This window comes from Podarcis vaucheri, assembly GCF_965113315.1.
Source record: "Podarcis vaucheri genome assembly, chromosome: Z".
NCBI lineage: Eukaryota > Metazoa > Chordata > Lepidosauria > Squamata > Lacertidae > Podarcis > Podarcis vaucheri.
In genome coordinates, this window is record NC_138758.1 from 34,842,921 (window position 1) to 34,856,704 (window position 13,784).

The 13,784-nt window shown below is 45.7% G+C and overlaps 1 protein-coding gene across 3 annotated transcripts in view; it reads left to right on the forward strand.

Annotated features, from left to right (window-relative positions):
* VAV2 (vav guanine nucleotide exchange factor 2) overlaps positions 1–7,610 on the forward strand; it is a 155,586-nt gene extending 147,976 nt beyond the window's left edge. For 2 of the 3 annotated variants that reach the window (XM_082207911.1, XM_082207909.1), the window contains 6 exons: positions 754–870; positions 2,122–2,209; positions 3,900–4,023; positions 4,907–4,993; positions 7,092–7,246; positions 7,385–7,610. In XM_082207911.1, coding sequence (XP_082064037.1) covers positions 754–870; positions 2,122–2,209; positions 3,900–4,023; positions 4,907–4,993; positions 7,092–7,246; positions 7,385–7,432 — 619 coding nt within the window. In that variant the 3' untranslated portion in view covers positions 7,433–7,610. The remainder of the gene's footprint in view (positions 1–753; positions 871–2,121; positions 2,210–3,899; positions 4,024–4,906; positions 4,994–7,091; positions 7,247–7,384) is intronic. The other variant, XM_082207910.1, reaches the window with a different exon arrangement.
* Positions 7,611–13,784: the final 6,174 nt, after the last annotated feature.

Here is a 13,784-nt window from a genome sequence, read left to right on the forward strand (position 1 = left end):
CTATGGAGCGAGATGAGCACCGCAACCCCAGCGTCGGTCACGACTGGACCTAATGGTCAGGGGTCCCTTTACCCTTTACTTTTTACCAGGAGACCTAAAGGTGAATTCTCACGGCTTTTCTTTGGCATAGCCAAAATGGAGTACTTGGAGTAGCCAAAGTGTTTTTGGAATCCAACTTCCATTGTCCCCTGACAATTGTCATGCCAGCTGTGACTGATTAAAACTTACTTATTCAAGTTACCTTATTGATAACTTGTTTCAGATGAGCTCTGTAGCACTTAAAACGTATCTCGGAGCAGCATACAGTCAGACCTCATGTTACGGACGCTTCAGGTTACGTGTTTTCAGGTTGCGGACCGCGGGAAACCCAGAGGTACCGGAACAGGTTACTTCCGGATTTTGGCGCATGCACAGAAGCGCCAAATCACGGCTGCGCCTGCGCAGATGTGGCGCTGCAGGATGCGAACGCTGTAGGTTGCAGACGTGCCTCCGTCACGGATTACGTCCACAACCCGAGGTTCCACTGTACAGAAAACTAAAGCAACAACAGCAGACCACCTAAACAACAACAAATGCTGAAATAATGCAAATGTAGCATGAATACAAATTACTAATAAATCCATACAAGTTACTGCTTGGCCACAGGGGCTAAAACTTGGAGAAATGAAAGTAGGGGTTCCAAACTAGAAAATTCAGCTCTCAAAAACAAGTATCTCTTAACAATGAGCATTTCATGGTTTTTTTATTTTGTAGGTTTGCAGGAAACATGGAAAGGCAGCAGACAGACAATCTCCTGAAGCTGCATGTTACTGGGACGTACCTGATTCGGGAGAGGCCGGCAGAGGCCGAGCGCTTTGCAATCAGCATTAAGTAAGTGATCTAATTAGGTTTGTTCTGAGATGGGGGTGTAGTTCCTTGCAGAGGGTGCAGGAATAGTTGCAGTTGTATCACCAGCTTTGTTAGGAGAGAGGTTTCTGTCTGGGCAGGGCCACAACAAAAAAGGCCCCTGTAGCTGTAGTGCAAGGAGAAGGACCTCATGCTTCTGTCCTGGCATATGGGCGCACGGTTAGGGTATGGGCCCTATTGCGGGGGATGAGCCCTGGGTATTATTTTGCTGGCAACCCCAATCTTACTGCCCCATAAACTATATCATTTTGTAAGCTGTGTTTCCTCGTTCTGCATTTGAACACCTTGATAACGCAACCAAAATTTGCAGGATAGTTCCCAAGATCAAGGGGCAGGTTTTTGTCTGACCTTGGATACAATTTGAGGATGCAAATTCTGAATCAAAATACAGTCGTACCTTGGAAGTCGAACGGAATCTGTTCCGGAAGTCCATTTGACTCCCAAAATGTTAAAAAACCAAAGTGCAGCTTCTGATTGGCTGCAGGAAACATTTGCAGCCAATCGGAAGCCCCGTCGGACGTCCGGCTTCCAAAACAACGGTTGAAAACCAGAACAGTCACTTCTGGGTTTTGATCGTTCAGGAGCCAAAACATTTGAGAACTAGGCATGTTCGAAAACCAAGGTATGACTGTAGTGGACTGAAGCTTCCACAACCACCAATTTCAAAACTACATCGTACACTAACCCCACATAACAACACATCCCTTCTTTCTTAAATATTTCTGGGAAACTGAAAAAAAAGAGAGTCAGATTTGCCCATCCCTTGTGGTCAGTAGGCCTTTTTTAGGACACCACCATTCCTGTAGGGAAGGGGTTGTCGAAGTTTTTTGTGACTTGGGCCAGTTCACTGTCTCACAGACGCCGCTGTGGGTCGGAGTGCACGCATGCGCAAATGCTATTTATGGCGCTTCTTCTAGCGCAGAGGAGCCATACCCAGCTTCCCATTGGCAGCAGGAGCTTCCTGCAGCCAATGGGAAGCCAGCCAGCGTAGCGAAAGGCGGTCCCCACTCTGCTCCATGCCGGTTCAGCGTGGCGCACGGGAGCTGACTGAGCTGGCAGTGGGGGTCCATTGTCCAGTTAAATGACCCCCATGGGCTGCTTGTGGCCCATGGGCCCTACGCTGCCGACCCCTGCTGTAGGGGCACAGTGGCATTCCAAACCACCCCAATTTGACTGTGATCTTTCCGGTTTACCAACTCCATGTCTCCCCTGCAGGTTTAATGAGGAGGTGAAGCACATTAAGGTGGTCGAAAAAGACAACTGGATTCACATCACTGAAGCAAAAAAATTTGAAAGCTTATTGGTATGGTTTGTTTGGAGATAACTTATTATTATTATTATTATTATTATTATTATTATTATTATTATTTACATATTTCATAAAATTTATACACAGCTTGGTTGATTGTAAAAAAAAAAAATCCCTCAGAGCTATTCACAAAAAAAGATAAACGAAAAAGAAGAATTGACAACAATACAATAATTTAATACTTTTGAAAAGTCAAAATAACAATAGACTAAAAACATTAATGCTCGTATCAACTTTCTAAACATCTGGGGAGACTTGTCCAAACAAAAATGTTTTCAGCAGGCTTTGAAAAGAGTACAAAGAGTACTTATAGGTGTTAATAAGTGGCGAGTTTCAAGTGAAGGGGCTGCCAGTCCATTTCTAGGCACAACTCAAAGTGCTGGTTATGACCTATAAAGCCCTACCTGTCTTGGGTCCAAGCTATCTGAAAGACCATTTCCTCATACAAACCTGCCAGAGTTTTGAGATCTTTGGTGAAGGCCCTTCTGTTGGTACCACCACTTTCACAAGCCCACTTGGTAGGGCTGCAGGAGAAGGCCATCTTGGTGGTTGCTCCCAGATTCTGGAACTCCCTCCTTGGAGAAGCCAGACTGGCTCCCTCCTTGTTGTCCTTCTGCCAGCAGGTGAAAACCTTGTTCCAACAGGCTTTGGGGAACTGACTGCTTTTGATTAAAGGGCTGGTGCCATGCTGTTTTTATGGTAGTAACTGGTTATGTTTTAAACAAATTTTATTTATGTATATCAGAGGTTTTCCAAACTTTTCATGTTGGAGACACACTTTTTAGATATACATCATTTCGTGAAACGGTAATTCGGTTTCCCTAGCAAAATAGAGGTTTAACTAACCCCTTTCCAGCCCTGGGAGGAGTGTGGGGAGCATTCGCACGATACACCTACACATTGCAGCCGACACACTAATGCGTTGCAACACACAGTTTGGAAAGCTCTGATGTATATAGTTTTAATTTTTATCAGCGTTTAATTATTTTTTAAATTATTGTTTTTTCTATGTTTTTAGCAATCCTTGTTTTCATCTGTAGACCTCCCTCAGCCCCTATCAGGGGAAAGGGCAGGGTATAAATGAATATATAATAATACAGTGGAACCTCAGTTTTTGAACGTAATCCGTTCCGGAAGTCCATTCAACTTCCGAAACATTCGAAAACTGAGGATCAAAGGACTGGCAGCAAAATCAATTGAAAAAATGGAGAAACACACCTTGGAAGCCATTCAACTTCCGAGGAATGTTTGAAAATGGAAGCATTCACTTCCAGGTTTTCGGCGTTCGGCCTCCGAAACGTTCGATAGCCAAGACATTTGAAAACCGAGGTTTGACTGTATAATAATGTAAAGTGATAGCTTGGAAGTCAAACGGAATCAGTTCAACTTCCAAAACGTTCAGAAACCAAAATACGGCTTCTGATTGGCTGCAGGAAGCTCCTGAAGCCAATCGGAAGCTGCAGAAGCCCCGTTGGATGTTCAGGTTCCAAAGAGTGTTCGCAAACTGGAACACTCACTTCCGGGTTTGCGGCATTTGGGAGCCAAGGTTCGACTGTGTACTGAAAATAACACCTTGAACTTGGCCGGGTATGCCTGCCTTGGTGGCTAAAGTATATTTAGAGAACCCTCTTCCAAGAAGTTTACAGTTTTGCTTTTTGTTTTAATTTCTTCCATCCCCTTGTAGGAACTTGTTGAATACTATCAAGCTCACTCACTCAAGGAGAGTTTTAAACAACTGGACACAACATTGAAATACCCTTACAAGTCCCGGGAACGCTCTACCTCCAGAACCTTGACTCGGTCACCAGGTAATAAAAGGAAGTTGAAATCCCTTCCTTCAATCAGTTTCTCTTAATCACTTGAGAGTAAAAACACCCAGGACAGGGAAGTTATGGGTTCTGTCCTTAGTTCAACAGTAGAGCAAACCCTCTGCTTGCAAGGCACAGGCCAAGGATTGCATCCAAGCAAGTTCCACTCAAAGTAGACCCATTGAAATTGCCGTAGCTACCTAAGTTAATCATGCCTATCAGTTTCAGTGGGTTTGCTTGGAGTGGGACAAACATTGCATGCAACCCCAAAACCTACAGGGGCTTAGTCGCTACCAACATGCTATATACTTTGTGGGGAGTGGGTCCTATGGGATGTGTGTATCTCACTCTGCCCCCTAAGAGCAGTCAAAGGCAGTCAGGCTCCCCTCTTCCTTGCTCCAGGCCAAAACAGGCAAATTGTGAGGGCAGATGAGCTATGCTCTGCCTCCACAGCCAGAGGCAGCAATGCTTCTGAGCGCCAGTTGCCGCAAACTGCAGGAGGGGAGATATGCTGTTGGGCTCAGGTCTTGCTTTGCGGACTTCCCACAGGCCTCTATATCTGGATGGCCACTGTGAGAACACGATGTTGGGCTGGATGGGCCATTGGCCTGATCCAGCAGCCAGGCTCTTTGTATGAGCCTTGGTCTGATCCAATGATAATGTTTTGATATTCCCAAAAATAAAACATAGTTATTATCATTATTGGGGGGCGGGAATGAAAAAAAAAATTCTGCATGCTCTGAGTTTGCTTTTACTGGGTGTGTGCCGTGTTTTTCTCTCCCCGCCTTTGTTAATTTCCCTCGTTAATTGTGTTTTCCGACCCTTTTCTTCCTTCCTTCCTTTCTCCCGTTGCTTTGTTTCTCTCTCTCTGACCTTTCTGCAGCTGCCTGTGCTTCCTACAATTTTTCCTTTCTCAGTCCTCAGGGCCACAACTTCACTTCTCAGAATGCCTCCACTCCTTTCTGGTCAGGTATATATATATACATATGTGTTTGTTAGTGTGTATATATATATCTAGATATCTGTATGTATACATATGTGCATGAAAAGAGAGAGGAACTTGGCCTCTGGTGGTAGCCTGAGAAATTTCAGCATGTTGCCATCTCCATCATCACCACCAGAAGACATTCATCCATTGGGCACTTGGAAGAGAAAAGGGCTTTCCCATCGGTCCTTGGCCAGATCCACAGCAAACTTTTAATGTGCATTCAAAGCACATTTAAAACACATGGCTCCCCCCACTCAAGAATCCTGGGAACTGTAGTTTCCTCTCACAGAGTCCTGGGTTCAAATCTCCCACTCGGCTGTGGCATTCACTGCAGGTGACTTTGGAGCTAGCCACCACCTCTCAGCTTAAACTACCTCGCAAGGTGTTGTGGGAATTAAATGAGGAGGGGAGAGAGCCATGGAGGAACAGGTGGGATATAATACAATAAATAAATGCAACAAATGAATAAATTATGCACCCTTAACAAACTACAGTTGCCAAGGGAAGCCATGTGCTTTAAACATATGTTGGTTGTGGTCTAAATTTATGGTGTAGATCTGTGCCCCCCCATGTCATCCCTGACCATTAGGCAGAGTGAGGCAGTTGTGGGTGGTCAGACAGCAGCAAGGAGTTGCAGAACAAATCTCTGTGTGCTACATGATCTGGCTTGTACCTCCTAAACAGCTGGCTTGGGAGGGCGTTTCTGTACATTTCATGGGAGGGGCAACCCTCTTGTCCTTTGCTTCTGGCAGCAAAATATCATTGGCTGACCCTGAAAATGCACAATAAATTATGGGGGGGGAGCTATTTCCACCTCTCCCCTGCCCAGTAATTCCCCCAAAGCTCACCTCCGACTTCATTTAGCCAGAACTTGGTGGCAGTATTGGACTGTGGTGGATCAAAACACAAGTCTCTCTCTGAGCTGAATTTCCTACTGGATAGCTGTGGAAACCTCCATGTTTCTCTTTGCAAAAAAATACCTGACCAGCATTCTCTGTCCTGACCTGATGCGCCTTCCATTTGTTTCAGTGGGGCATTGAATGTCCTGGTGGGATTGTTTCCCTTTGCTGCCTTTGCACTCATCCTGTGTCATCTTGGACTCCAAACACAAGCTGTCCCTGTGTCCCATTCATTGCCACATTTCAGAGGCATATCCATTGCATCCTTTCCTGATCCCACATTTAGAAGCCTGTCTAGACAGACTACACTTTTCAGCCTGCATGGAACGCAATTCAACCTCTGCTTGCTGAATGGATGCATTAAAGCACAGGGCGACTTCACCAGGGATTTTTTTTTTTAAGTATGTTTGTAAAAAGCACTCCTCTTCCAGCACATTTGCAATTTTTTAAAAAATTGGCGAAGTTTTCCTTTCTGCAGTAATTACGTTTTAACTATTTTGAATGAGGACCACATTGCAAAGAAGAGAATTACCTAATATTGGGGTGGGGAACCTCAGGCCCAGAAACTGAATGCAGCCCTCCAAACCTCTCTGTCTGGCCCTCGGGACTCTCACCAGACCCACCCCTCGCACTGAGCCACCCCCCTCACCTCAGCCTTGCTTCACACCTTCCTTGACTGCTTTTGCCTGGTAGGAATGCTCCCTTGAACTGTGACTGTGCATTTTAATTGTGTGGGTCCTCAGGGTTGGTGAGATGCATGCGTTGGTGTTAGGCCTTGGCAAACCACCAGCTACTGGAATGTGGCCCCTGAAAGCTTGTCTGCAAGGGAATGCAGCTCTCTGGCTGAAGAAGGTTCCTCACCCCAGCACTGTATGATCTGCACAGCACTTCATCAGTGGCTTAATTCACATGCCAGTCCCCCCCCCGCCAAAAAAAATTCCAAGAATCTTATTCCATTCCCACAGAGCAGTAGGCACAAACCAATTTAACAATGTCCTGTGACACATTTCAAATGAGGCCTATGTGCTTCTCTGCACAAGGTGAAATTGTGCTGCCTTGCTCTTACAGCAGATGCAAGAGGTCAGGTTGAACTCGGTCCAGCTGTGCTCATGAAAGAGTCTGGCAGATGTGAAGCACCACAATGCTTCCTAACCATCCTTCCTTTCTTTGTCTGCCTGCAGTATTCACACCTCGGGTCGTAGGGACGGCGGTGGCGAGGTACAATTTCGCTGCGCGGGACATGCGGGAGCTCTCGTTGAGAGAAGGGGACGTTGTGAAGATCTACAGCCGGATAGGCGGGGACCAGGGCTGGTGGAAAGGAGAAACCAATGGAAGAGTGCGTGCTGGTTTTTGGGATAACTGGGTCCTTCTACATTTTAACATGGGTAGTTGGGTCCTTCTTAAGAGTGGATAGATACCTGGGTCTCACTCTGGGTGTTGTTTTTTAATTGCTGCTTTCCATCTCCCACTACAGATTGGTTGGTTCCCTTCGACCTACGTTGAAGAAGAGGGTGTCCAGTGACGTCTGGAGCTCCCAGGCGCTGTCAGCAGTTGGCCCAGTGGAAAGCCAAAACAAGCCCTTTTTCTGGGGCTCTGAAAAAGCGACTGTCCCTCTTCCGGCACTAACAACTAAGACAAAAGCCTCTTGTTGGGCCCATTGTAACAAATGGGGTGCAAGCAAACAAGCAAACAAACGCACATGGACATGCAACAGAACGGGATTCTTTGCGCATTTGTGCTTTCTGTGGGTGAGGGGTTGGGAGAGACAGTTTAGCTTTATCTTTCATTGATGGCTTGACTTGTACATAAGATTTTGAAATCCAAAGTTGGGTGGTGTTTCTGGAAAGTTGTGGGGCGTCTGAGGGAAGCCTTCTGTGACACATGGCTTAGGGGTGATTTACAAAACCTGTTTAGTGAAGGTTGGACCAAAACCACCACAGGGATGGCATGGTGGAACTCTGGAATTGGAGAGAGTCTCTTGTTCCTGGGTGGGGAGCGATGGAGAAGGGGAGTCCTGATTTCTACAAGGCTTCTGGGGACTCTGGCATTAGGACAATGGAGGGAGTCCTCTCACAGACTACAGACGTAGTTTGGATGGTATGTGGGACTGATCTCACACACTCAATAGGCATGAATCAGGGTCTGGGGGCAGGGCCATGGTTGTGTTGTTCTCATTCAGGCATTACTCCCTCCCCAGTTGGCATAAAAGGACTTCCCACTCAATTTGGGTGAGGAGGAACCCTGAGAATGTCACTCCTGGAAGGTTGCCCAGACATCACCTGCGTCTGACCTTGTTCATCAGGTTCTCCTTCACTTTTAAGGAGTGTGACATTGATCCTCATTTCTTAGTGCAGGGGTGGGGGATTTCAGACCCCAGGGGGCTGAAAGTGGCCATCTAAGCCTCTTAATTCGTTCCAGAGGCCACTCCACATCCACACACCCTTGTCCCCATTTAACAATGCTTGCTCCACACCTTAAGTGGGTTTGGCTGACTGGATATCTCACCTTGCAGTGGGGTAATGCCTCTTGTTTGGGTGAATGGATGGAGAAAGTTGGACATACAAACACTTGCCTTTTTCATGGCTGGGATATAGCTTGCCATAGAAATGTAAGACTTGCATCTGTCCCTCCACCAGCTTCCACTACTGGCCCTGCCAACCACTGTGAGGTGTTCCCTAGAAGGTTCTCTATGAGGGAATGTGGCTCTGAAAAATGCTCCCTTGCACATCTCTGAGTGGATTTTCTCCCTTGTGATTGGGGGATGTCAGACTGGTTCTCTGGGGCTTGTGCTCCACAGCAGCCTTCCCCACCCGACCTAGGGTCCTCCATGTGTTCTTGGACTACAATTCCCATCATCCCATGCTGGTTACTGGAGGCTGCTGGGAGCTGGAGTCCAAGAACATCCTCGGGGCACACCCAATCGAGAAATCAGCAAATTTCACAGTTTTCGCTCTTTTGGAAAGAGAGAAGTGTTAAATCACCCATTGACGTCCAAACATTGGTCACCCTAAGGGTTAGGATTTGATAAGGGCTGTCAGTTCTGAATAAAATATGCAACTCGTTTTCTTAAAACTCAACATGTCTCGCTCAGTCGTCACCTTAAAATAATTTATTTCTCTAAATTAATATCCCACCCTGTTTACCCAGATTGCACCATCAGCGGCAGTTAAATCCTGCCCCCCCCAAGTTCATTTCCCATCCAGAGGTGCTTGGTGCACTTAAGAGATAATATATTTAGGGACTGCATTGACAGGCAGAGGCAGCTGATTCTAGTGTCATCCCTACTATCCCTGCTGAGCTCTGCAAGGACAGCACAGGATTGATCCATTGCATTCATGCAAAGCACATTTCAACATGCATGGCTTCTCCCACAAAGAATCGTGGGGACTGTAGTTTGTTATGGTTGTTGGGAAGTACAGTGGTACCTTGGGTTAAGAACTTAATTTGTTCCAGAGATCCGTTCTTAACCTGAAACTGTTCTTAATCTGAGGTACCACTTTAGCTAATGGGGCCTCCCGCTGCCGCCGCACGATTTCTGTTCTCATCCTGAAGCAAAGTTCTTAACCCGAGGTAATATTTCTGGGTTAGCGTTGTCTGTAACCTGAAGTGTCTGTAACCCAAGGTACCACTGTACAGTTCTGTGAGGGTGAAACTACAGTTCCCATGAATCTTTGGGGGTGTAGCCATGTTCTTAAATGCCTATTCAATGCCTATTCAATGCCTCCTCTGCTTGGAGGAAGAGGAGGAAGCTGATAGCCAGTACCCCACCCCCATCCCAGTCTGGCTTGAAAGTAAGAAGATGACAGGCATGAGGACTGACCAGGGGTTGGTGGGGCTGTGCCCCAATGAACCAACGTCTCCTGCCTCTGGGTGCCTCTTTGATCCATAACTGTTACCAAATGCAAAAAAACTGATCTTGGAACTTGCTGCAGGGGGCAGCCCAGAGAAGCCAGCAAAGCATAAACTGAAGCACCTTTGAACTCCTACTTTTGTGCACCTTCAGCCGTCAGGCTTCCTTGTAGGATTTGCTTCCAATAAGATGTGCGTGGGTATTCTGCCAGAATAATGAAATAACTAAGGGTTGTTGGTTGCTTACCTCTCAGTGAAGGCAAATCATACTTCCTTCAAAAATGAAACCGGAGCAGCGCTCACCTCTCTCTTGAAATGCCTTTGCTGCCTTCTGTGCTGAATTCTGAGAAAAAAATAAAAGCATTTCTTGGGGTGGGGGAAGAAAGGGATGGTGGGTTGGGTTGGAGGGGGCTGGGTTTTCTTCTTCTTTTGTATGTTTGTTTACTGATGTAATATTCCCCTCCCCCAATCTAAGGGATTATTTCGTTTGTAATTAATTATGGACCCACTTTGTCACCACAATATATATTTGTGAATAAGAAAGGAAGTTTTCTTTAATGATGATGATGATGATGTGGTGAGAATATTGTACATATATTTTAGTTGGTTTTGAAGAAGAAAAAACATTTTTAAAATAATTGTACCAATGGACAAAAAAAGAATATGTAAATTCCCTGATTTGTTTGCTCTCGTTTGGTTCTTTTTGCACTACCCCTGAACTGGGGCCGGATGGAAGATGGGAGATTATATAAGGTCATGTGAAGTCTGGTTTATAGATGGGGAGAGGAACTGACAATCCATTTGCAATTGTGATTGTCAGGCAAACAGGAATGGCAGAGCTGCTGCTTGAGACACATAGATGGATGCTCCCATCACCTGCGTGTCTTTCTCAGAATCCTGGCACAGTTGTGGGATATGGGAGGCAACATGGTGCCCTCCATATATAGCCAGGCTTCCAGCAGCCAGTATGGCTAATAGTCACGGATGATAGGAGTTCTAGTTCAGCAATATCTGGAGGGCCACACCTGCCCTAGCCCTGATCTAAGAGGCAGCATTTCTCCTCTTGCATGCAGGAAATGGGAAAAAGTCCCTATTTTAAAAGAAGCACTCTCTTGTGAAAGTGGAGTGCCACCTCTTACATCAGGGGTGGGGAACCATATTTATTGGATTTCACCTAATATCAGCTGCAGCCGTCATGGCCAATAATCCTACTTTAAGAAGTAGCATTCTTGAATTAGATGACCCTTGGGGTCCTTTCCAACTCTACAATTCCATGATTCTGTTGCATACAATAAATGGAAGAATGCATCTATTTAAAAGAGGCATCCCCCTATGAGGCTTCAGCAACTAGAGCCACAGATTATTATTTTTTCTTCAAACCCTCCTCTGCAAAATTGTGTTGCCTCTAGACTTGGCCAAAAGGAGACACTGATTTAGGAGACATTTGGTGCATACAATTTAAAACGTGGTGGATTTAGTGGCCTCAATACAGAGAGCTGTTTTTTGAAAAAGTGTTCTAGGAGATCCTGGTGTTTCTCTTAAGCTTGCTGGGGGTTTCCTCAGACAACAGGGGTAAGCTGGGTGACCATAGACCATGGAATGTCCCCCAACCCTTTAGATGGTGTCAGAAGCGACCCAGCAATAAATCACACAGAGCAAGTGAAGTTTACTCTTCCTTAGAAGAAACAAGGTCTGCTCATGAGTGCCAGGCCTAATGAACACAGCAACTCTTCTCAGTAGGTCATACCTCTATGAGGCAGTTGTGGACACTGAAGGTCCCTGTCTTCCCACAGCTGGCAGGGTTTGGATACAGAAGACAGGGTTATGTGCCAAATTCTCTCCCTCTCAGACCCTTTGCAAAAGATTTGAGAGAGAAATGCATTTTTAGTAAGGCCAAAGAGAGATATTTTTGCCACCTCCACACTGAAGTTTAATGGCAAACACTTAAAACCAAATTTCCAATGGAGGTAGCTATATAAATAAACTTCCATGTTCTCCTGAAGAAATGCTGAACTGTTGATTTGCATCAGACAAAACTCCCCAGTAGCACCTGAGTAAAAACATCATATGCTCCTCACTTATTTTATTTTACATTTGTATCCCACATTTCCGCCACAAATCTGGAGTGGAGTACCTAAAGCGGTTGGCTGGCACCTTGTATGCCTCCTTTGAGCAACTCCTGTAGCCAAGTTGGGGCCAAACATATTGTCCTGCTTTCCTTTGGACCCCAACGGCGAGCCCAAGAGGGGGATCTGGGCATCTGGGCAGCCCATGAGCTCCACACACACTGCCCAGGCTTGTGTCCTGGAAGGGTCACTTCAGTGCTGCAACTTCAGCAAAGAGAGACCCTCAACCAACTCGTGTGTCAGGTGTCTGAACTATTGATTTCTCCAGTCTGACACTCCAAACAGATATGTAATCTATGAAACAATTTCTCTTCTGATATGAATGCTGGTTTTCACCACAGTGCCTGCCCCTTTTGGTGTTTTTCCCTAATGAAAAGCACCCCAAACTAAATCTCAGGTTCAGGGGCAAAAATGGTCCTCCAGATATCTCCATCTGGTTCTCAGAACTCTCTCTCTCTCTCTCTCTGTCAGCTACTGCCAAGAATCCTGCATGAGTTAAAGCAGGGAGGGTGGGTATCTCTTCTACCTGCTCTGCTATCCAATCACCCTTCAACCAATCACCCTTTGGTAACTGCTTGCTCATGCTGGTGATTGGGCAGATCATATAGGAGCCACAGAGTTATGAAACACGCAAGAAATAACCATATCCTTATCTAGATAGGTCACTTCTGAGTACACACTGAGACAGAGTTGTGTGTGTGTGTGTGTGTGTGTGTGTGAGAGAGAGAGAGAGAGAGAGAGAGAGAGAGAGAGAGAGAGAAATTCTCCCTTTCAGGCCAAGCCCCTTGTGAAAGACTGGAGAGAACAGGCAACAGTGTGGAGGCTACCTCTGCCAGGTACTTCTTAGGTTGCTCACTTGATCATAGAGTTCAAGAGGTCTTGCTGCCAGGGAAGCAGCCACCTAAGAAGCTGCTTTCTACAGAGTCAGGTACATCTAGCTCAATATTATCTACACTGACTGGCAGCAGCTCTACAGACTTTCAGGCAGAGGTCTCTCCCCCCCCCCCCCCCGGAATTGCCCAGGACTAAACATGGGTCCTTCTGCATGCAACACAGGGGCTGTGTTACCAACCTAACCTCCCCCTCCCTCTTAAAATTTGTGGTATAAATATCAGCCTCATATAACCAGCATGCTTCGTATCAGGGCTAGAGTCAGATGCAGGTCAGCAATAAAGGAAACAGATATCCTTTGTAAGTGAAGTTTTTTTTTAATTTAAATTTTATTTAACATAATTGTTACAAAAATATAAGCAAAACACTGCAAATACATACACACATATACACTTCAAATAGGCACATATACATGAAAAAGGAACAAAAGAGAAAAAAGAAGAAAAAATAAAGAGAAAAGAAGAAGAAAAGTTGGAAGAGTTTCTTCCAAATTTATTCTACAAATATCTCAATATGAAAATAATAATAAAATTTCATTGATTGATTTCCATCGCTTACACTGCACTTCCTATATGCATTTTAAGCAAGATTGTATCTGTTATTCCATATTTTCCCCATGCAATCTCACACAATGAGAAGTTAACTCTTTATGCAAAGAACAAACATGTAACTCAGCAACACTTCCCAGACGGTCTTGCCACTATAGAGCAGTTGCCAGGGCTGAAGGTGCCTGCCTTCTACCCCTCCTAAGATGACTGCTCTCCCAGATGTTTCCCAAGAAGTCTCAAACGGTGTCTGACCACCTCCGGTCCCTGTTCTGCCCTCCTCATTATCCTGTGCATTCCTGGAGATCATCAGGGAGAGGAGCTTCTCTGGATTCTTCAGCAGTCCCTTGACACTCCTTCCCTTCTGCCTCAGCCTCAGAATCCGAACTTCTCCCTGTCACAGGTTCCTTCTGCTCACTGAACCCTGTTGTCCCTTCAGTATCCAGCAGGCCCTCTCAATCTT